Genomic DNA, 21,604 nt, shown 5'->3' on the forward strand with positions numbered 1-21,604 from the left:
TTCAATGGATTTATTAATAGTATTTTTGGTAATCATACTAACTCCGGTAATAGTACGAATGTACCAATAAGTACCAATATAACACCTTCATATTTGATTTTTAATATTTTATGCCTATTTTAAAAATATAACTTTTTTTTTGTAATTTTATAATAATATAGCGACCCATAAAAGATTCCCGATTTCTTTATAGGCGATTCCTTGCTATCAACACTGTTTAGTGACTTATGTATAGTATATATTTATATTGTTTCTAGGGTTTATTATAAATTATTTAAGTAAAAACATGTTTGATTGTCTATTATCAAATTTTATGAAAAAAACAGTAATAAACCTTTACATGTTAATATTCATATTATAATTTAATAAATTACATGGCTTACAAATTTGATTCTATTTTATTCTGTTAACTTAAATTATGTATAAACATCATAACAAAATGTTCACATTACCTAGACTAGATAATTTAACAAAAATACACCTGTATACCATTTAATTATTAAAATGTGGAGGCTTATCAATTACTACCACTCCGGCATAACTTCGGCCAATATTCATAGAGGCTGTTAACATGGACCATGTATTGGTGTTGGGATTGTAAATTTCAATGGAAGCCAAATTAGAAGCTCCATCATCACCGCCCACAACATATAATAACCCATCTAATGCAATTACTCCTATATTAGAACATAATTTAAATTTAATATGTTTCATAAAAAAAATTGCTAAAAGAAAATTAAAAATTATTATGCTTACCAGCGTTTCTTCGACACATATGCATATCAGCAATAGAAGTCCAAACTCCAGTACTTGGTCTATATGCTTCAACACTATTACGAACTTCAGGTCCATCATGACCACCGACAGCATACATTACACCGTCTAAAACTCCTACACCAGCGCCACTGCGACGTACACACATTTCTGCGACTGGAGTCCATGTATCAGTACTGGGATGATAACATTCAACAGATTTTAAACACTGCCTTGATAATCCATCATAACCTCCAACCTACTCGATTGAATTAAAACAAATATTTTATAAATTTAAAATAATAAAATAAAATATTAATTTACCGCATATAAAAGATTATTGAGGACTCCAACACCAACACTACTTCTTCTGGTAGACATACTAGATACCATTCTCCATTCTTGAGTCGTGCAGTCAAAAACTTCTGCACTATTTAAACCACTAGTGCCATCAAACCCACCAACCTAAAATGATTATATAATTTACAGTTTATAACATGAAATAAGACTTATTTCAATATAGGTAACTTACAGCATATATGCAATTATCTAATACAGCCACTCCTAAAGTTCCTCGTCTAGCTAACATGGCAACTGTTGGTACCCAACAAGGTGAAGGTGATGATAAATCAAGCATATCCACTGTACGAACCCTTAATGAACCATTAAAACCACCCACAGCAAATACACGGCGATCTTTTAATACAGCTAGGCCAGCTCTACAACGGCGCGTACTCATTTCAGGTCCAGACTGCCATCGATTGGTTGCTGGGTCATACCATTCTACACTACGAATGGCTTTAGGCGCTTGTCCTCCAACCACTAGTATTATCTGTAATGTATAAATGGATAAATTAATTTTAAAACTAAATAAATTACAAGAAAAAGTTACTTTAGGTAAACCAACAGGTTGTCTAGGTTTGGTACGAATGGTTTTTGGAATAGTACCAGGCTGTTCAGACTTGAGTAAATGAAAATTTAAAGCTTCAATTATATAGTCTTTACCTAAAAATATTAAAGGAATATTAAATTATAATTTATATAAAAGGTACTTTTAAATAGGGAAATCAAAGAAAAAACATACATTCAAGACTATTTTTAAGAAGAGGTTCCTCTTCAACTCTCTTAAGTAAATATTCTTTTGATGCTAAAGGCAAACGAACATGCTCCATTAATTTAGGCAACATATCTTTTCTACAATTTGATTCATAATTAACCCAACAAATAACACATTCAAATACCTAAAAAATTTTAAGGAGTTAAATAATAATCATTAGATTAAAAAAATGAACCATTAATCCTTCATCGGATATGATATTTAAATGTAACAATTTCTTTGAAACCTACTTTTTCTTCAGATGGAACTGTGAGTTCATCACTGGAGATTAACTTAACTACTTGTTCGGATGATAAGGATAGGAACTCGTCACCTTCAACCACTTCTCTAAGTATCAAAATATGACAATAATTAATACAATTTCCATATGCTATCATACAAATAAATAATATATCATACGAAAAGTGTTGTTGAATATATGATTCAGAACTAGACAATAGTTCCATACAGCCATGTAAATCGGCAAAAGCTTTGATACCAAGACAATTTGTAGGGTGCAGTTGTGATTGTAAAAAATCACAACATGCATCTTGTACATCGTGTAATTGTAAGAGATTCGCAGCAGGTAATAAAACCTTAAAATAAAATGATAAATTAAAAATAGTGCATTTAAATTAGTTTTCAATGTACATAAAAAGTGAATATGATTATACCTGTACATTTTCTTCACTGACCATTATTTGGGCAGTATAAATAAAATCTACTAGGAGTTTTAATGCTGTAGAATCCAATTCTCTAATAATTACATGATCCTTATTGCTCTCTTCAAAACTCGTGAACATAGCATGGAAATAAGGACTTGCAGATGCTAAAACAACTTTGTGTGCAAATACTACTGTATTATCATCCGTTTCTAATTTTATATCACAAAAAACCGCATCTCTGAAACAAAAATATGTTACTACAATTATATTACCTAATATTTAATTGTCTAAAGACTTAAAGTTGAAATCTCTCACAACAATACAATATACCTTCGCAAAGATTGTAAAACTTCAAATGCACGAACTGTATGAGAGCTATTTCTATATGGAGTTCGTTCACGTCTCCCTGACCTTGGTACTTGTTTTTGAGAACTCTCATCCAATGAATTCTGACTTGCATATCGTAATAACAAACCTACCCCTCTAAACATAATAATAATTCGACATTAATAAATAAGAATAAGTAGCACAGATCATCTCAAAACTTACCCTGCTAAAAGGTTATCGCCTTCCATATTGAAAACCACAGTGAGAACTTAAATTTAAAAATGCTTAGTTCATTCATACATGGTTGTAGTACCTAGGCTAAGATATCAAAGGTCATGGCATCGTTCTAAATTCAAAAATAAGTTATTTTGTTGAAACGTTAAAGGTATTAAATTTATCATCAAATGATTAGGTTATTAACAACTATAACAGCTTTGAAGTAACAAAAAACAATTAACAGGTAGTATCTCTTAAATAAATAATAATTATTAATTATGAATTAAGATCCATATTCCCTACTCAGTACTCTCTAACAATGGACACTTTCCAGACAGTGATTTTTCATTTTTCTAATTGATGTTATCACTTATTGATGACTGATAAAAATATCAAAAAATTATTGATCGATCCATGAAGACTAAAATAAGGAGACCAAACTAGCATAGAACAATTTATAGTACTAGCATTGTTCTATGGTACTAGCGGTCACAGCGCCATCATCATAGCACAGAACAATAGCAATGTTGTCATTTCTGACAACATAAAATATGTTTTTTCGCATATTCATACAATATAAACATAAAATTAAAAATACATATTTTAAAAAAAATCATAATTACCATAATAATTGATTAATAATAAATCATATATTCAATAAAAGAATATATTATTCATTCAGAAACAATATAATTTTTGTGTATTATTCATCAATCCATTATCATACAATAATTGTTAAAACTCAATAACCGAACGCCCAACCTGAAATTCTATTGCGCATGTGCGCAGTAATTATTAATTAAGTAATAGACAATATTCGAACAGCGCACTCGCGTGGGGCCGTTAACCTTTTTTTTTTATTATTATATACAGTATGCACCATTTTTATTTTAAATATTTTTAACTTAAATATTTTAAACTTATATTTATGAATAATGTACAGTGTTACTGTTTTTTAAATATTTTGACCTGCTCTATTTAACGGAATTAACTATTTATTATTTTATTATATTATATCTACATAAATGAAACGTTTTTTTCACGTTTTTTACGTTTTTTTATTATTATATAACATTTTTACTTAAAATATTTTTATACTAAACTTATATTTATGACTAATGTACAGTGTTACTGTTTTCTTTGTATTTTAAATATTTTTAACTAGTTAATAATGACCAAATAAAGAATTTTTTGTTTGTACGATAATTTTTATCAAAAATGCGTGAAATACGATAATTTTATAACTACTGTACGATATATTCAACTTTGGAGGTTGGCAACGCTGGTGGGCCCACTGGAACTGAGTCCGTGCTCCGCCTATGGGCCTATGATTATATTCATTGATTAATTAATATCCAAAATAAATGGATACCATCCGGCTTCATCTTATGATATTAACTAATATTATAACTAATATTATAATATAAGATTAACTAATCTAACGCATTAAGCAAGTTCTTTAATCAAATAAATATTAACCAACTAATTTTAGAAATGACACTCACTCTGTAAGAATAAATGAAGATTTACAATTTCTACTCAAGTACGTTGACAGTTATTTCACCTTCATTCAAAATAAATATCACTTACATTTTTGTTTTTAGAAATGAAGTTTTATGCGATGTTATATTTGAAGCTGATGATGGTAAAATTGTTATTGGCATAAAAATGTTTTAATATATTAAGCTAGTCCATATTTCCATGCAATGTTTAGTAATTTTGATGAAAGTAATAAAGATCTTATTAATATATAAAATTGGATTCCACTAATTTACAACTATTAGTAGATTATATCTATACTGAAGAAATTATGGCCACAAAAGAAAATGACCAGGTATAATTAAATATTTGATTTGATATAAACTTCAAACAACATAACATATTATTATGTGAATTATTGTTGATTTCTAAGGTGTTTTTACCAGCTGAAAATATCTTACAGGTAGATTATGTTAGCAGTGCATGTGCTGAGTTTTTACGAAAACAACAGGATATATCAAATTGTATTAATATCAAAGCATTTGCTAACTTACATAACTATACGGGATTGTTGTCAAGTTCTGAAGCATTTATTAAACAACATTTTTCGTAAGATAAACATAATTTGATTCTCTCTTTAAGAGTAAGTAGATAATTTATTATTAAAATAATGATTATTATTTCCAGAGAAGTAGCTAAAGCCGAAGATTTTCTATTCTCATCTTCTGGAGACTTGGTGAAGCTTATTTCCTCTAATGACTGCTGTTCCATTTGAAGAAAAAGTAACCAAACTACAAATTATAATTTTTAATATTTTGCATGGAAAATTAACTTAAAAAGGTGGGCAAGTGAGTATCGCTCTACTATACTGTACAGTGGTGTCTAGACTCTACAGCGGCTTACAACCTTTTATAAGCTTGACCCTGACATTTTAAATTAAACTTTTGGCAACCCCTGAAAAAAAATTCATAATTGCATACTCAACATTCATTTGCATATTATTATCATCAAATCGGTAAATATGTATATTTATTAAGGCTGGGCATTAACGTGTTAATTAACTTAAAGTTAAGTTATTTTTAACTAAGTTAATTAACGAGTTATATTTTTCCCCATGTTATTCAGTAACTTAATGAGTTAATTAATTCTATTGGCCCGCCAAGTAACTTTTCCCCAAACCACATATTTAAAATAAATTCAATTTTGTAAAATTAATTACCTAAATAAAAAAAAAAAACCAAATATCAAATATATTTTAGTAAATAATAATTTATAATAATAGTAATTTATTATACTGCATATTCCCAGAAAACAGTGGCAGTAGCCAGGATTTTTTTTCGGGGGGGGGGGGGGCTGATCAACTCTTACACTCTTACACATCAAATACGTACTAGCTCAGATAGATAGCTGAAAAGTGTTAATACTTTAATATATTTTTAAATATTTTAAATACAATTGAGTTTTTGAGCGACTATCATAGACCATTAAAATTATTTTTAAATTGTCTTAACATTTCAGGGGGGCTGCAGCCCCCTCAGCCCCTCCCCTGGCTACGCTACTGACAGAAAATATTATATAACTATATTATAGATAGAAATGTTATAGGGGTAACCACTAACCGCATCATTAATAAAAGAAAAATATAACAATTTACTCAGTACCTATCCCATACACTACATAATATAACATAACCTATACCTAATCATTATTAATATTATTACTTATTATTATATTAATTTTATTTATTCATAGAATTACTGCGATAACTTTGTCCTATTGGTCTCGGTCCCATGTACAGGGTAATTAAGAATTAATTTTAGAAAGAAAAAAATCCATTTTTATTGACAATGCACAATATTCTATAAATTAACCACTACAGAAGTAGTTATAGTAGTGTAAAATGGTAAAGAAAATGTTGAAAAGCTTAGTTTTTGGTTGCATTATTTTACTTTTGATATTAATATTATATACCAAATACACCTCACTAGGTAGGTACTGTCTACAAAAATGGTAAAATACAATAAAGGTATGATTAAATATTGTATTCTAAATTCTTACTATTAATTGAATAATATTTGATATTATATATTCTAATAAATAATAATGAAATTGATTATTATAATATTTAGTGTAGTTGTGGACCATTTACGTTAACAAATACATAACAAATATTTAATTATTTTATTGGATTTCATCATTGATTAAAGTATAATATACAAATATAAGTACCTATAGTATCTAATTTTTTTTTTATTTTTTTCTTTATTTATTAAAAATTAAAATGTATCAACATATTACATGTTATAACAAGTTAGTTATAAATAACAATAACAATTTAATTAAGAGTTATATATATAATATAATATATTGTGTGTTTGTGTTATTGATGTACGGAATATGTGGTGTGTGTGTGTGTGTGTTATGGAGTAGGAGTTATAGGGAGTGTTATTTTGTTTATTAAGGATGTTAAAACAGTAAAAAGGGGGTTAAGTATAGATTTTAGTTTGTTGAAGAATTTGGCGATGATGTGTAGAGATTGATCGGGTAGTGGTTTGTTAGCTGCGATTTCGGCGTATGACGGTTTTCCTTTTGGGTTTGAACTGGGGGCTTCATTTCCACTTCATCGAGATGGAGGTGGTATAGCAAGTGTTGGGATAGGTTGGTTTTCTTTATTTATTTTTTTAGCTTTAGGTTTGGCACGGTTTAATATATTTTTAAGGGATTGGCACCCTTTGTAGCTTGCAGTGTGATTTCCACCGTAATTTGCACATTTTGCTGGTTCCTACCGTTGTTTTGTGCATTCGTCAGTTGAGTGTTCTGATCCGCATTTCACGCAGCGTGGATCGTGATGGCAGTAATTACGTGTGTGTCCATATTTTTGGCAATTATGACATTGAGGAGGATTTTGGATATTCGAATTTCACTATTGAGTTTAATATTTTTGTTATTTTGAATATTTCTTGATTATTGTTGTTACGGGCCAGGCCTATATTAAATAGAGGAAATGGTAACTTGTTCGTGTGGTGTGTTATTTTTGAGATACTGTTGACTTTGTGCCCAAGGTCACTAAGAACTAATTTTATTACATTTATTTAGAAGTTGTAAGACATTTATTGATTTATTGATTTATTAAGTTATTTGTTATTTTTAAAAAAAGGTAGGTAGATATAAATATTAATTTTATTTAACAAAAAAGAAGTAATTTATTTTTAACTAAGTTAAGTTACTTTTATTTTCTAATTAACTTGTAACTTAATAAGTAAAAAAAAAATAAAGTTAACTTTTAACTTAACTTAATGATTAAAAAAAAATAGCTAACTTGCCCAGCCTTGATATTTATTATATTTATTTATTTATCTGATATCTATATATTCTGAAATACTTAAAGAAAATGTCTATTCTTCTGCTGCATCTCAACATTCAACTCATTTAACCGTCCAAAAATGTTGGTATCCTAGGCGTTAGTAAGATAATACATTTGGGTATAACATTCTATTAATGTTTAATGAGTAAAATAGAATTATTTAATTTATTTTAATGGATGCTGACCAAAATTTGAAATTTCTAGAAATATAACTAATTAATTATCTAAATACCTATTTAGATTAAAAAGTTATCAACTTTAAGGTCAAATTGCAGTGTTAATAATCCAATAATATTAAGAATGTATAGAATTTAAATAAAATATGTATAAGGATTAAATAATTCAATTTAATTATTAAGACATTATTTAATAAATGTGTGAAAATAAGGGTACACAAATGTATATTTTTTCATATATCAATATATTTTTATTTTTGTCTTTTTAGTAGGATTGTTTTATGCTACTGGTCACAATTTGATTATGGAGTACTTTTACAATCATAAACGGTCATGTGAATACAAATAAGTCAATTGACTGCCTCACCTCAACTATGTCAAACTATGTAAACAACTAGTATACATTACTAAATTGTACATTATACATTACTAATTTTAATTTGTACAAAAATATCTTAATGGCTGTAATATTGATTAAATGTTAGATTTTTTACAGATATTTTAAATAATATTTAATAAAAAACATTTAAAATTATAAACAACTAACAAGTAAAACTTAATGTATAAAAACTATACAGTATTTTTTTTTTTTATATAAGGTAACAAGCCAGATATATTATATGAATTAATTTATATTATGTTGTTTTTAATTTAATAATTAAAGGCTGAATTGAAATGAAATGAATTGTAAATAATAAGTTTCCTAATTATTCATTTGCTATTTTTGTTTTATTTTTAATGTCCTCTGAATTTAAAAGACAAGACGAGTATCATTTTTTTTAATATTTATGATCTTGTGCTAATTTCTTATCAACTAATTCTAAATATTTTTTAAAATTTAAAAGAGTTATCATTTGAAGGTGTGTTAAAGAAATGAATCAGTGATGTAACAAAATGCATCTAAACATACGTACAAACTACAATCAAATGTGTAACTTTGCCGTGATGAATGATTGGCATACACACATTGCCATTCACTCAAATTAAATTTCAAGTTTGTTTTGTTGCAATCGTTTAAAATATTATAACATTAAAAAAAATTAATAATTAAACTAGGTAATATATTATTTGAAGTAATAATGCGCTTTTCCTTCATCTAGGGAAATAAACAGAGTCCTAAACATTAACTATTTTAAGTTTCGAATGAATTAATACCTGAAATCCAATGTTCTCCTCTTAAATGGTTTTAAATAAAAGTAAATAAATAATTATTTCTTAATTCAATAATTTGGTAGATTGTAAATACATAGGTAGGTACTTAAATTGACTAAGACATAAAAGTGTACATTATAAAAGAACAATAAGATTAATTACTACGACAAAGACTTTCCTCTAATATGGAATTTATCTAAGTGGTATTCTGCATTCTCAAGATTAGTTTTTCATTTTTAAAAATGTTCATATTGGAGATTTTCGGTCTATGAAAACCTTTAGACTTTTATCGATATAGACATTTTTATTCACGCCATATATTTTGTACGCCATCGTAAAATGGCTCAACTAAAAAGTCTTAAAAATCGAGGCTCAACCATAAACAAGACAGTATACTATGCACAATGTTCTATACTACAATAATATTTCTTTATCTATTAGTAAGACCCTTTAAGAATTACATAGGCAACATAACATGCAGTATTGCGGTATTACCACGATTTAAGATGATATACCTCATATCACGGTTTAAGATATGTCTTAAATCGTGTTACTATCTTTAATCATCCTATAATAGACTTATAGACCATAGAGTATGTAATTAATAATAATAGACGAATCGCGGATATTTGCCCCGACTGTTTTTGTGTTGTAGCACATTCTCCCCCCCTGATATATATATGATACGGACATTTTCCCCTTCATTTTTTTTTAAGTTAACTATGAAATTATTATATTGCCTATTGTCTAATATTTTCAAAAATGTTCATAAATATAATAAATTATAGATGTATATTTTTGATCAACTGAAATACTTAAATCAAATTCAAAAGCAATTATTAAATTGTTAAATATCCAAACTGGTACAGTTTTAACAAAAAAAATAATATGTGTTTAGAAATAACAAAAGAATCAGTACTCAAATGTTTTTTTACAAAATGTATCATTTTTATGTCAGTATTTTTAGCCATTATTATTAATTAATAATTATATTATATTTTATACTATTTTTTTTAAAATTTGTATTGTTTTAAGTATATAGTTTAGTGGACCAAACATATATAATGTTTATATATTTTATATTTTATTTAAAAAAAAATAATAATACTGTACTAATAAACTTAAAAATAATGGGGGGAAAATGTCCATTTACCCGGTAAATTTGACCGTAATAAACATAATAAATATCATGTTTCATGACTAAATTTTATTTAATCATGGATAATATATTGTTCTATGATAATATCTTTATTATATCTTTAATCGTGATAATAACATGTGATAATATAGATCCATTCTTTATTATCCTTCGACCATATAAACTAAGTTTATACTATTATTAACTTAGTTTATATAGTGGAAGTCCCGATTTTGGGTTTAAATATCTTAAGTCGTGGTCGAAGTTATTATCTATGATGATAATAGATCGTGTTGGATTTGATAAAAATTACGCGCCAAATTCTCTATCTATTATCATTGACCAAATATATTTCAAATGTTCGTGTTGCTGGCGATATTGCTATTTGCTGCTAACTGCTAAGTGCTAATCGGTTAAAAAGTAAAGACTTAAAAGTAATTAAGTGGTTCGCTTCAGACATTATGGCAATTATATCTTTTATATATTACGATTAGGGATTCGTAGTAAGTAGTAAGTAGTTGAAATTGTCGATTCATTCTGTGTTCGAAAAAACAAATTTTAGCTCTGAACTATTCTGTTTTTGTCACGCCGCAAATTTAACAAATCGTGCATATCGGCATGTCACTAACATAGTAGCGAAGACCGGACAACTGGCAGACACTTAATTAATATTGTGAATTTTTTTTCCCTGAAAATTATACTCTCGTCTGATTGGATCTGTATTATGTAAGTAATATTATTGTAATATTGTATTATATTGTATCATATATTATTGTAATCATGACAAAAATAGCATTATATTAAATTTAGCGATTTCCTGTACCAATTTTATTTTTAGGTTAGGTAAACACATTTTGTGCTTATTTCCCATCGGCGATTACGGCATCAGGCTTTATTGCTTTAATCTTTATCCGCCGAAGTCGGAGATTGAGATAGTTTGAATTACAATTTTCAAAATATTTTGACTTATTCTGAGCTATTTATAGGCATCAGAAAATTTTGATTTTTCTAGATTTTTTTAAAATTATTGTGTGAAAAATTAGACGCTCTTTCAAAAATAAAAAATGAATAAAATTTTATTTATAACAATACAGTTATCAGTTATTGTTAGTGGAAATTAAAAAAAAAAGGTGCGTAAATCCACGAGGAGCCTTGTATTCAATCCTTGACACTTTTTGCCCAACAAATGCAATTTTATTGATATTTATAGATAAAAAATAAAATTTGAAAATGTCCGTAAACAGCTCAAAATAAGTCAAAATATTTTGAACATTTTATTAAGTATAGGAATTGATAAAATAAACATGATATAAATCTCAAGTGTCCATCGTTACTCATTTTTGAGTTACAACAAAATAAGAAAATCGCTACATGGGGATCGAGTGAATATTCAATATTGTAAAAATTTGAACTTCAAACGCTCATAAAATTTTTTTTTAATTTTAACAAGATATATACAATCTGTACCCATTAGGCACAACAAGAATATGTGATATAATATTTTGTACATGAAATCGTGAGGGAAAAAGCCAACCAGTGAAGGCACTACCTAATTGTATTTATTTATATATATATATATATATATATATTTTTTTTTTTAATTATTTGGATTATTCATTTAGTAAATCACGACACCAATTTCTTTTTAGTCGACGTGTGGGGTTACCTGGAATTGTGCGAAAAGCTAAATTGGATATAAGGGGATTAGGATGATATGGAAGTCTGTTATGGAATCTTTTGTAATATGTTATGGCTTCAGCATGAACAGTTTTTATGTTTAGATCTGTGTGCAGAGAGTAGTTGGAGACATATGGTGGGGCTTTAGTGATTAATTTTAAAATTTTATTTTGAACGGTTTGGATTTTATTTACATTAGTTACTTTTGCATTGCCCCACAATTGTAGGCCATAAGTCCACATGGGCTTGATTAATGATTTATATATGAGAAGTTTGGTGTTTAATTTAGTGTGCTTGTTAGATATTAGTGGTTTAACTGAGTGTAGTCGTTCGTTTAGGGCGAGTTTTTTTGCTTTGATATGAGGTCCCCAGGTCAGGCGAAGACGAAGAGTGAATGTAGAATGAATGGATTTTGATTGGTTGACTTTAACTCGCCATTTATCATACCAGACAGACATTAGGTCAAGGTGGTTTTGAAGGTTTAAAGAAGCAATGTGAGGGTCTTCATGTACTGATATAATTGCCTTATCATCCGCAAATTCAGCTACAGATGTTGTTGGAGAGGTAGGTTGGTCTGCTGCATATACATTGTAGAGCATAGGTGAAAGAATGCCACCTTGAGGGACTCCTGCGCTAATTTTTTCAATATTTGAAAAGGAAGAGCCAAACTTGACTTGGAAGTGACGATCCGTAAGGTAAGATTTAATGAGTAAGAAATATGTTGTGGGAAGAAAAGCTTTTAGCTTAAATAGTAGCCCTTCATGCCAAACCCTGTCAAAGGCTTGTGAGACATCAAGGAACACGCACGAGCAGTATTTTTTCTTTTCGAGAGAGAACGAAATGGCGTCGACTAGTCTATGCAATTGATGAGTTGTAGCATGAGAGGCACGAAAGCCAAATTGCGTGTTCGGAATTATGTTGTTTGAAAAAATTTATGGCAAAATTCTTTTAAGAATAAGCCTTTCAAAAATGTTTGCGAAAAAGGGCAAAAGACTTATAGGTCGATAAAAATTTAATTTGACTTATAGACATTTTTTATTTTTGATAAAGGTAGATAACCTTATAAGAAATCTTATATTACATTTTAAAATCTTAGATTTAAAAAGAAATATTTTAAGAAATTTCTAACTAAAAATAATTTACATATTTTGGTGATTTTTGTCAAAATTTGTATTTTAAATGTTTATAAAAAAAAATTGTGACTGGATTTTTATTATTTTTCAAAAGTCATTTTAACAATATATTAAGAGCCTTGTATTCAATTTTCAAGCTTTTTTACTCAACAAATACAATTTTATTGACATTCATAGAAAAAAAAACTAAAAAAAATAGAAACTGAAAATCTGCGTTAACAGTTCAAAACAAATCAATATTTTTTTTATTTTAACGTATATAGCAAATGCTAGGTAATATAAACAATCAGTGAACGGTTCATGTATCTACGGTAATTTCTTTTAGAGTTACACCAAAAACTAAAATCGATTTTGTCAAAAACCGATTTTACGTTAAAATTCTCGTCTTTCCTTAATTTTGTTAATGTTTTTCATGGTGCTTTTGTAAACTTCTTTTGAATCACTTTAGACCTCCCCCCCCAAGTACCAACTAGATTCACTTTCCTATCAGAAAAAATATGGTTGAAGAAAATCTAAGCACTTTTACTGTCCTAAAACGTGATGACAGACACACAAAAAAATACACATCATTGTAAAATCATTAAATTCATCAATAAATAAGTATTTAGTGCATACAATTTTCAATATGTATTAATTTCCATGTAATTTAATTAATTATATTAATATATTTTATTTATTTATTTACCCGGTTCTGCTATAAGTAACTGTTTAATTATGATTGCTCTATGTTCGCTTGGCTCTTCGTGCATTTTCATATTAGATAAACCTTATAAATTACCATATTAGTTGTATAATAACCTTTCTGAAGTAAAAGATTATAATGCACTGCATGTAATATGTATAATTTAATTATTAAGAATTATTATAATTTATAATACCTATTATATTCAAGTTTATTATTTATTTTACTGTCTAACTAAAGGTTTGATTAAAATAATAGGTACTGCTTATTTTTTTTATGGGAAATTGTGGAATCTATAATTTGTGTTTTATAACTTTTTTTTAACTTTAATAGTTATTGTGATAAACAAAAAAATCTAAAAAATGCCCCTATTTTTCAATCTTTATCTCCTTTGAGTTACAGGAAGGGGTTAATTAATTAAGTCCACATTTTTCAAACAATATTTATTTGGTATATACAACAATTTGAGTAGGTAGGTTCTGTAAACAAAATTTTAAAATTGAAAAATAAGAACCACCCTAAAGTACCTACTGAACTTTAAAATAGTTTCTAGAAATGTTTGGGTAAAAAATGTATTTCTTTTATAAATATTTATACATAGTAAAGTTCTTAATTTACATAAACCTAATAGTATTTATTTGTATTAGATTAAATGATTTTTTTTATAAAGTTTATGCATATTATTTTTAGATATAATGACGTTGGAGATTTTAGCTCAAGAAAAAGTGTGGCTCAATAAATCGTATTATGCTGATGCAGAGCGTGTGTACTTTGAGAAACAAACAAAGGTAATTTGATATTTTTCAGTATTTTATCTTATTGCTTTTCTTAATAATTTGGTAAAATTAACAATCAATTTTGGGGCAATATAGGAATATTTACTAAACACCTGTTCCCAATAAAATTAATTATGTTGCTTGTTGTTATTCAGAAAGATCTAATCGTAGTGACTTGAATTCTCCTCCAAATATTTATACTATCATCTAGACATGATATAATTTTCAAAATATTTATACAAATATTTTAAGTTATTTATACCAATACTGTAGATACATTGATATTGATTTATAAGCAGCCTTATTGTGATATTTTTGGAAAAAACTAGTTATGGAAATAATAGTAAAAAGTGAGCTAGTAGGTAATAGCTCTGCTTGTATAGTAAAAGTTGAGTCTACCTGACTACCTCATCATTGAGTTGGTAAGTCAGTTTAATTGATGTGTTGGATCGAACTTCAAAAAATTATAAAAACAAATTAATATCTTTAAATTTCTAAAAAAATAACTTATGTATTTAATTTACAGTTGATGATTAAAGCATTTTTGCTGCTCCAAAAAGTGGTGACAGGCACACATTGTAAAATCGAATCATATTACTTCAGAATATAATTAATATTATAGATTACCTAGCATTTATGGGTATAAAATCACTGATAAACTATCCTTAGAAATAGATGCTCACGAGTGATCCCACTCATCTCCTCTGTTGTTAGTATTGACTTTTCGTACACAATGATTTATCATCAAATTCAATGACTAGGTACACTCTAAACCAGCAATCATGGACCCCTTTTAATTCTACAGACCACTTATACTTTATATTATGTATGTATTCTATTTATAACATGTGATAATGATAATTAAATTATGATGCTTTCATTTTTATTTTCCGTTTATCAAACTGAACCTACACACGGTGACTTAATACCATTGGCGGATTGAGACAATTGATATTAGGAGTGCACATATTAATTCTGACCATCCACCTACATTTTAAACACAACCACTACCAACTAGGGCGCCCGCGGGGGGGGAGTGAGACCATGCGCCCCTCACTATTTTTTGACCACTAGAAGAAAAAATCTGGGGGGGTAAGTAAGCAAATAATCAGTATATTATATAATATATTAGTTATATTTTCGAATGGTTATTATGTGCGTTTTTACATTTGTCCCATAATATAAGTTAAGATTGGGGCTGTCATAAATAATAGAATATAGGTAGGTACGCAATTAAAAATTGATGGGAAAAATGAAAATGAAACAAAATAACAATGTATTAAGGTAAATAAATTTATTTTTAATTATTTATCACATAAAACAGTTTATATAATTATTTCTATATCAATAAATAATATCCTATTTAAAGTTTAAACTATATATATTCATCAGTTTTTTGTGTCCCATAGGTACTATAAATTACCTAAATTTTAATAAAATAAGTCTGTATAGTTCCATGTTCCGTTACCGTTACCTACCTATAATAATAGTAAAATTAAAAAATTAAAAGGTGGGCAAGTGGGTGTCACTCTGCTGTACAGTAGGTTATAAGTAGGTCACTGTAATGGATAATGTTAAATTTGAATTCAATGATATAATATCATTATATAAGAAAAATGATTCTGAGCGAAGACGGTCAGACGGTGTATGATATTACTAAGTATATTTGATGATATTATTGTGAAAAAGTAATTTATATATAACTTATTTATGTGGAACCTTGTTTTAAATTGTCAGTTCTTAGCTATAAAAGTTGAATATTTCATAAATTTTTAACTACAAAATAATTATTAAATTTTAAATTTGATAAATTTTTTTAAAATTCAAACTATAACTGCTTATTAAAAAAAGTTATGTATTTTTAATATTTTTCAACTGCTGTTGTAACAACATATTAGGCGCCTTGCATTAAATTTTCATGCTTTTTTACCCAACAAATAAATTTTTATTGATATTTATAGAAAAAAAAACTAAAAAAATTGAAAACTGACAATGTCTGTAAACAGCTCAAAAGAGTCAAAATACTTTGAAAAATTTTTCAAGTATAAGAATTGATAAAATAAACATTCAGTGAAATTTTAATGTATCTACAGTCACTCGTATTTTAATTACAACAAAATAAGGAAATTGTTACATGAGAAATCCCATGAATATCAAATGTTGTAAAAATATGAATTTCCAACGCCCATAGAAATTTAATTTGACTTTTTTGTAGACATTTTTTTTTTGATAAAGATGAACAAATTTATGAGGAATCTTCTATTACATTTTCAAATCTGAGCTTTAAAAATAACATTTTTTATAAATTTATAACTCAAAATAATTTGGAAATTTTTGTCATTTTTACGTATTTTGTCAATATTTGAACTTTAAATGCTTGTAAAAAAAAATGGACTGGATTTTTAATTTTTTTCATCTGCCTTTGAAACAATATACCTAGTAGCCTTCTATTAAATGTTCAAGCAAGACACGTCTAAAATACTATGTGGCGCGTGTGTTAGACAAAGACAGAAATCCCGGGTAGAATCCCCTTTTAAGAGGATGTCGCACCCGCATGTGTTGTCTCCGTCTTACACACGTACGACTTAGCAAATTTTCATTTGCTAGTTTTAATAGGGTGCTGTCATTTTAATATTAGAGTGAATTGACCTATTATAAAACTTTTAGATAACAACAATATTTATGTTCTCTCGTTGGCTTTTTACGATATTTTAATTTTTAAGTGATTTATCAGTATGTAAAATATTGAAAATGCTCATAACTACAACTTAAAAATTAAAATATCGTAAAAAACCAACGGGAGAACACAGATAACATTGTTACCTAAAAGTTTGATAATAGGTCAGATCACTCTAATATCAAAACTGACAGTACCCTATTGAAACTAGCAAACGAAAATGTTCTATGTCATACGTGTGTAAGACGGAGACAACACATGTGGGTTCGACGTCCTCTTAATATATTTTAATAATACCATCTATAGACTGTAATAATATAATCAGGTATAACAATGGACTATAGAAATCTGATTCTATAAATATATTATATTAATATCATCATAGTCCATAAACATGGTAGTAGTATTAAGAATTAAGTATTAACGATAACAGTTTCCCAAAAATGTACAGAAATACACCCACTCCATATTTTTGGGAGTGCAGTGCACCTCTTGTAATTACGTCCAAGCCGCCTCTGCTTAACACAATATTTTTATATATAATGACTATAATATAAGACAGTCCCGATGGAAGATAAATGAAATAAAATTGCAAATAATGTTCAAATTATTCAGCGGATCACTAATTTTTTCTCGTGAATCGCTGCTCTAAATAGTCTGAGTCCAAACTTTCTACATAGGAGAGAAAATTCTCCTTTATTTTTTAAATTCATATTTTCTATAAATTATTTTTCAGATTTTAAAAAATGAAACTTTTGGAAAAAATAAAAATGACCAAGTCAAATCACGGAATAATACAAATTGTGAAGATTGTTCTATGTGTAATATACTAACTCAAATAGATTTACACAATGATATTGGTAAATTATTGGACAAAGTTGAACAGTGGGATAAAATAGACTCAACAATGAATTTAAATCAGTATAAGCAAATAAATAAGTTTGAATGCCTTGTGTGTTCTTTTAAGACATTTAAATTTAGTGATTGGAAATGTCATATTATGTCATTACCTCATATGGCGGCTTGTCACAAAATTAAAAATTTGTATTCATACGTCTGTTGCGAAAAAATATGTAAACTATTATTGTATGGACCAAAAGAGTTATTAATTAAACATAACATGGACAAACATTCATATAATAGTGATGCTTTTAGTATGTCAACTTTAATGGCTGAAGTAATGAAACGACATCTAGCAGATAATCTAAAACCTTTATACTTCTGTTCTCATTGTAAAAAATTTGCAGAAACGCCAATTCACACCGATGTTAAATTATTGAATAATGCAATAAAAATTCCTATTGAATATTATTGCAGGTTTTGTAGGGTTATATTTTTATCTAGCCATGAAATGATTGATTATCATTTATTAAGCTTAGAGCATACAACATTAAAGTGCTTTGATGAATTATGCTCAGAAGCTAAGATAAACTCAAAAAAAAAAAAATTATCAGAAGAATCAAATCAAAATAATGAGAATAATTTGTCAGAAGATGTTCAAAATGTATTAACAAATAATTCAGTAAAATTTCCAAACATAATATTAACAAGATTTCTAAATATCAGTCAATATCGTGGTCTTTGTAAATTATGTGGTGCTTCATTAAATTGGAACAGTGAAATTATAGTATCACATTTGTTAGAATGTAAGTATACATCATATAATTTTACAAAATCAAATAAAATAACTGTGAAAACATTTGATTGTGATGTATGCAATCATTCCACAAATAGTATGAATCAGCATAGTTTGCATATTATTTCACATTCACATCTCTCTAACTGCTATGATACTAATAATTATTATTCATATTTTTGTAATGAATGCAATAGATATATGTATAGTTATAGATTTGCAATTCTCAAACATATTAAACTATGTCATAAGAATATGAAAACTATAGAACTTCCTATTTTTTCTATATTCATGGCAAACATATTTAAAAAGTTTAATAAAAATGCAAATAGAGTTGAATATATACATTATTATAGTACTGACAAACCAATAAAATGTTCTAAAACAGAATCGATTAAATGTCGCAAGTGCAAAATTAAATTTGAGACATTTTCTGATTATAATTGGCATTTAATTACAAGTGAACATATTATTTTGAGTTTTGTAATCCCAAAAGCTGTAAAGATAAATAATAAAAAAAAAAAAAGAAAAATGAATAAAGATAAAAAGGAAAAAAGAAAAAATGTTAATACAACTAACCATACTAAACATGCGGTAATACAAACTATAGAACCAAGTATAATACAGAAGGTTCCAATATCTCAAAAATATGATGAAATCAAAATTAAAAGTAACCACACTCAAAATGCACAATTAAATAAAAGTAAGTGCTATATACAGTTGAATCTTTTAAGAGTAAAAATTTGTTCTCATTAGAAATATTAATGTTTCGAAAATACATTTTTATATGATTTGAGTTCATTTAAAATATTTTTGAAAATAGTTTTTTTTTTTTTAAGTAGCAAGATATTTAGTTAACATTTTCTCTTTAACTAAATGTTCCTTACACCAGTTTTGTTTTGTGTACATTGATTATAATTGTTAAGCATATTACAGTAGAACCTCTGTTAAACAAACCCTCTATTATCGTACAAATATTAAATGCAATTTATGTATCCAAACATCAATAAGCATTGTAGAGCTTGTACACGTAATCTTCTAGACATTTAGTTATGTATACATATAATAATTCAATATTAATAATACATTATAAATATCCATATATTATCATATAATATTCTGTAAGTATTTTCATGATATGTATGATTGTATGAACATATTAAATATATATCAAATTTGCACTATTCAAACTTTCACGTTTCCAAACTAAGTGCAGTCTCAATTAGTTCAGATAATCAAGGTTCTACTGCATTTTATAATGAATATTCTTAGCTAGTGGTGTAACAATTCATAATTTATAAATTGTTGTTTAAAATAAGTTTTAAAATATTGATCTATAATGTTTGATTTTAGGTCCAATAAATCTTGATGTTGATGAAAGAACAGTCTTAGATAATAATCAAACAGTTCAGGTATAATTATAATTTTATAAATTATTATATATTTTGACATTTTTAACATTTTAACAGAAAGTTATACCATATTCTTATTATATTTGAAAAATCAACTCTATGCTTTAAGTTATAAGCATAAATAATTATATTACAATCGTAATCATAATCATTTCTTTATGATTGAGTTATTTTAATAAGTTAAATTTTTTAAGTTTATAACATTATATAGTTGTATTTAGATTAATTTGAAGTGTTAATATAGTTAGTAATTAATTGGTATCAAAATATAATTGGGATGTTTTGATATTGATTGTACTTTAAATGGGTTGGGTTGGTAATAAATATAGTAACAGTTCCCATTTTTTTGGTTATGTGTAGATATTAATTAATTTAACTCCAATAATAAATTAATTCAGTATAATTTTCAGCAGTCTCTTGTAAACAATAATATCCTTGAAAAATTGAATGATGATGTACAAAAGGGCAGTAATAAGTCTAATGAAAACAGGAAGTTGATGACACCAAATCACATTAAACAATGGCAACAATACACAAATTATTTCAAACATAAAATGAGTTTATTGAAAAAGCTGAGACAATATGAAAATCTTGTCATGACAACTTTGTCATACTATTGTGATGTATGTGATTTTATAGCTGTAGAAAAATATGACTGGGAAAAACACAATCAAACAGAACATCCCGTAGATAACAATAGACCTATAACATATTGTTCTACATGCTTTATGTTTGTTGTTGGTGGTGAACACAACCGTACAATAGAACACAGTACTCTTTTGAACTTTTTACAATCATTAAAACCGGTAGAAGTATTAATGGAAAAAACTTCATTAGTAAAATTGGTTAAAAGCTGTTCTTCAGATAAAAATTGTATAAATCTAGAACCAAAAGAAAAAATTGGGCTAAACAATACTGATTGTTTCAAAGGTAATAAAATAAAATTATGATGTTCATATTTGTCAAGAAGTTTTTTGTTCTTGATTTATATTAATTTTATAAATTGTTGAATAATAACTTATAAGCATTGTTTAAGATTGAACTACATTTTTATACATTAGTGTTTTTTAAATTTTGACACGTTCACGACCAGGAATCAAATTTTGTATCCTAAAAAAACCTTATGATTTATATTATGTTTGTTAGGAAAAACAGGTGACAGGTAACCCTATTTATTATACAGTCTTATGTCAATTATAGTAGACGTCACTCATATTATTAACCTGTCGTTGGTCGCATTATGAC

General features: G+C 27.1%; 3 protein-coding genes across 10 annotated transcripts in view; 2 read left to right on the forward strand and 1 right to left on the reverse strand.

The window, feature by feature from the left end:
- Positions 1-341: 341 nt before the first annotated feature.
- On the reverse strand, positions 342-3,562 carry LOC100166427 (ring canal kelch homolog). The gene is made up of 12 exons (XM_029489807.1): positions 3,361-3,562; positions 3,064-3,187; positions 2,845-2,997; positions 2,524-2,752; positions 2,270-2,445; positions 2,101-2,197; positions 1,838-1,994; positions 1,646-1,758; positions 1,286-1,585; positions 1,078-1,218; positions 757-1,012; positions 342-677 (listed from the first exon to the last, which is right to left on the reverse strand). The coding sequence occupies exons 2-12, from the start codon at positions 3,087-3,089 to the stop codon at positions 493-495; spliced, it is 1,833 nt and encodes a 610-aa protein (XP_029345667.1). The 5' UTR covers positions 3,090-3,187; positions 3,361-3,562; the 3' UTR covers positions 342-492.
- Positions 3,563-4,405: 843 nt separating this feature from the next.
- On the forward strand, positions 4,406-8,786 carry ACYPI40782 (kelch-like protein 12-like). Of its 5 annotated transcripts, none has more exon segments than NM_001246038.2 (6): positions 4,406-4,600; positions 4,662-4,785; positions 4,842-4,891; positions 5,000-5,145; positions 5,224-5,318; positions 8,346-8,786. In NM_001246038.2, coding segments are annotated over 4 exon segments (306 nt in total). In that variant the 5' UTR covers positions 4,406-4,600; positions 4,662-4,763; the 3' UTR covers positions 5,312-5,318; positions 8,346-8,786.
- Positions 8,787-10,585: 1,799 nt separating this feature from the next.
- Positions 10,586-21,604, forward strand: part of LOC100167121 — a 13,558-nt gene continuing 2,539 nt past the window's right edge. Inside the window, exons 1-5 of one of the 4 annotated variants that reach the window (XM_016803343.2) lie at positions 10,586-11,092; positions 14,549-14,646; positions 18,048-19,650; positions 20,301-20,359; positions 20,770-21,289. In XM_016803343.2, coding sequence (XP_016658832.1) covers positions 14,554-14,646; positions 18,048-19,650; positions 20,301-20,359; positions 20,770-21,289 — 2,275 coding nt within the window. In that variant the 5' untranslated portion in view covers positions 10,586-11,092; positions 14,549-14,553. The remainder of the gene's footprint in view (positions 11,093-14,548; positions 14,647-18,047; positions 19,651-20,300; positions 20,360-20,769; positions 21,290-21,604) is intronic. The other 3 variants (XM_016803344.2, XM_016803345.2, XM_016803346.2) reach the window with 3 other exon arrangements.

The sequence above is a fragment of the Acyrthosiphon pisum genome, chromosome A2 (assembly GCF_005508785.2).
Source record: "Acyrthosiphon pisum isolate AL4f chromosome A2, pea_aphid_22Mar2018_4r6ur, whole genome shotgun sequence".
Classification (NCBI taxonomy): Eukaryota; Metazoa; Arthropoda; class Insecta; order Hemiptera; family Aphididae; genus Acyrthosiphon; species Acyrthosiphon pisum.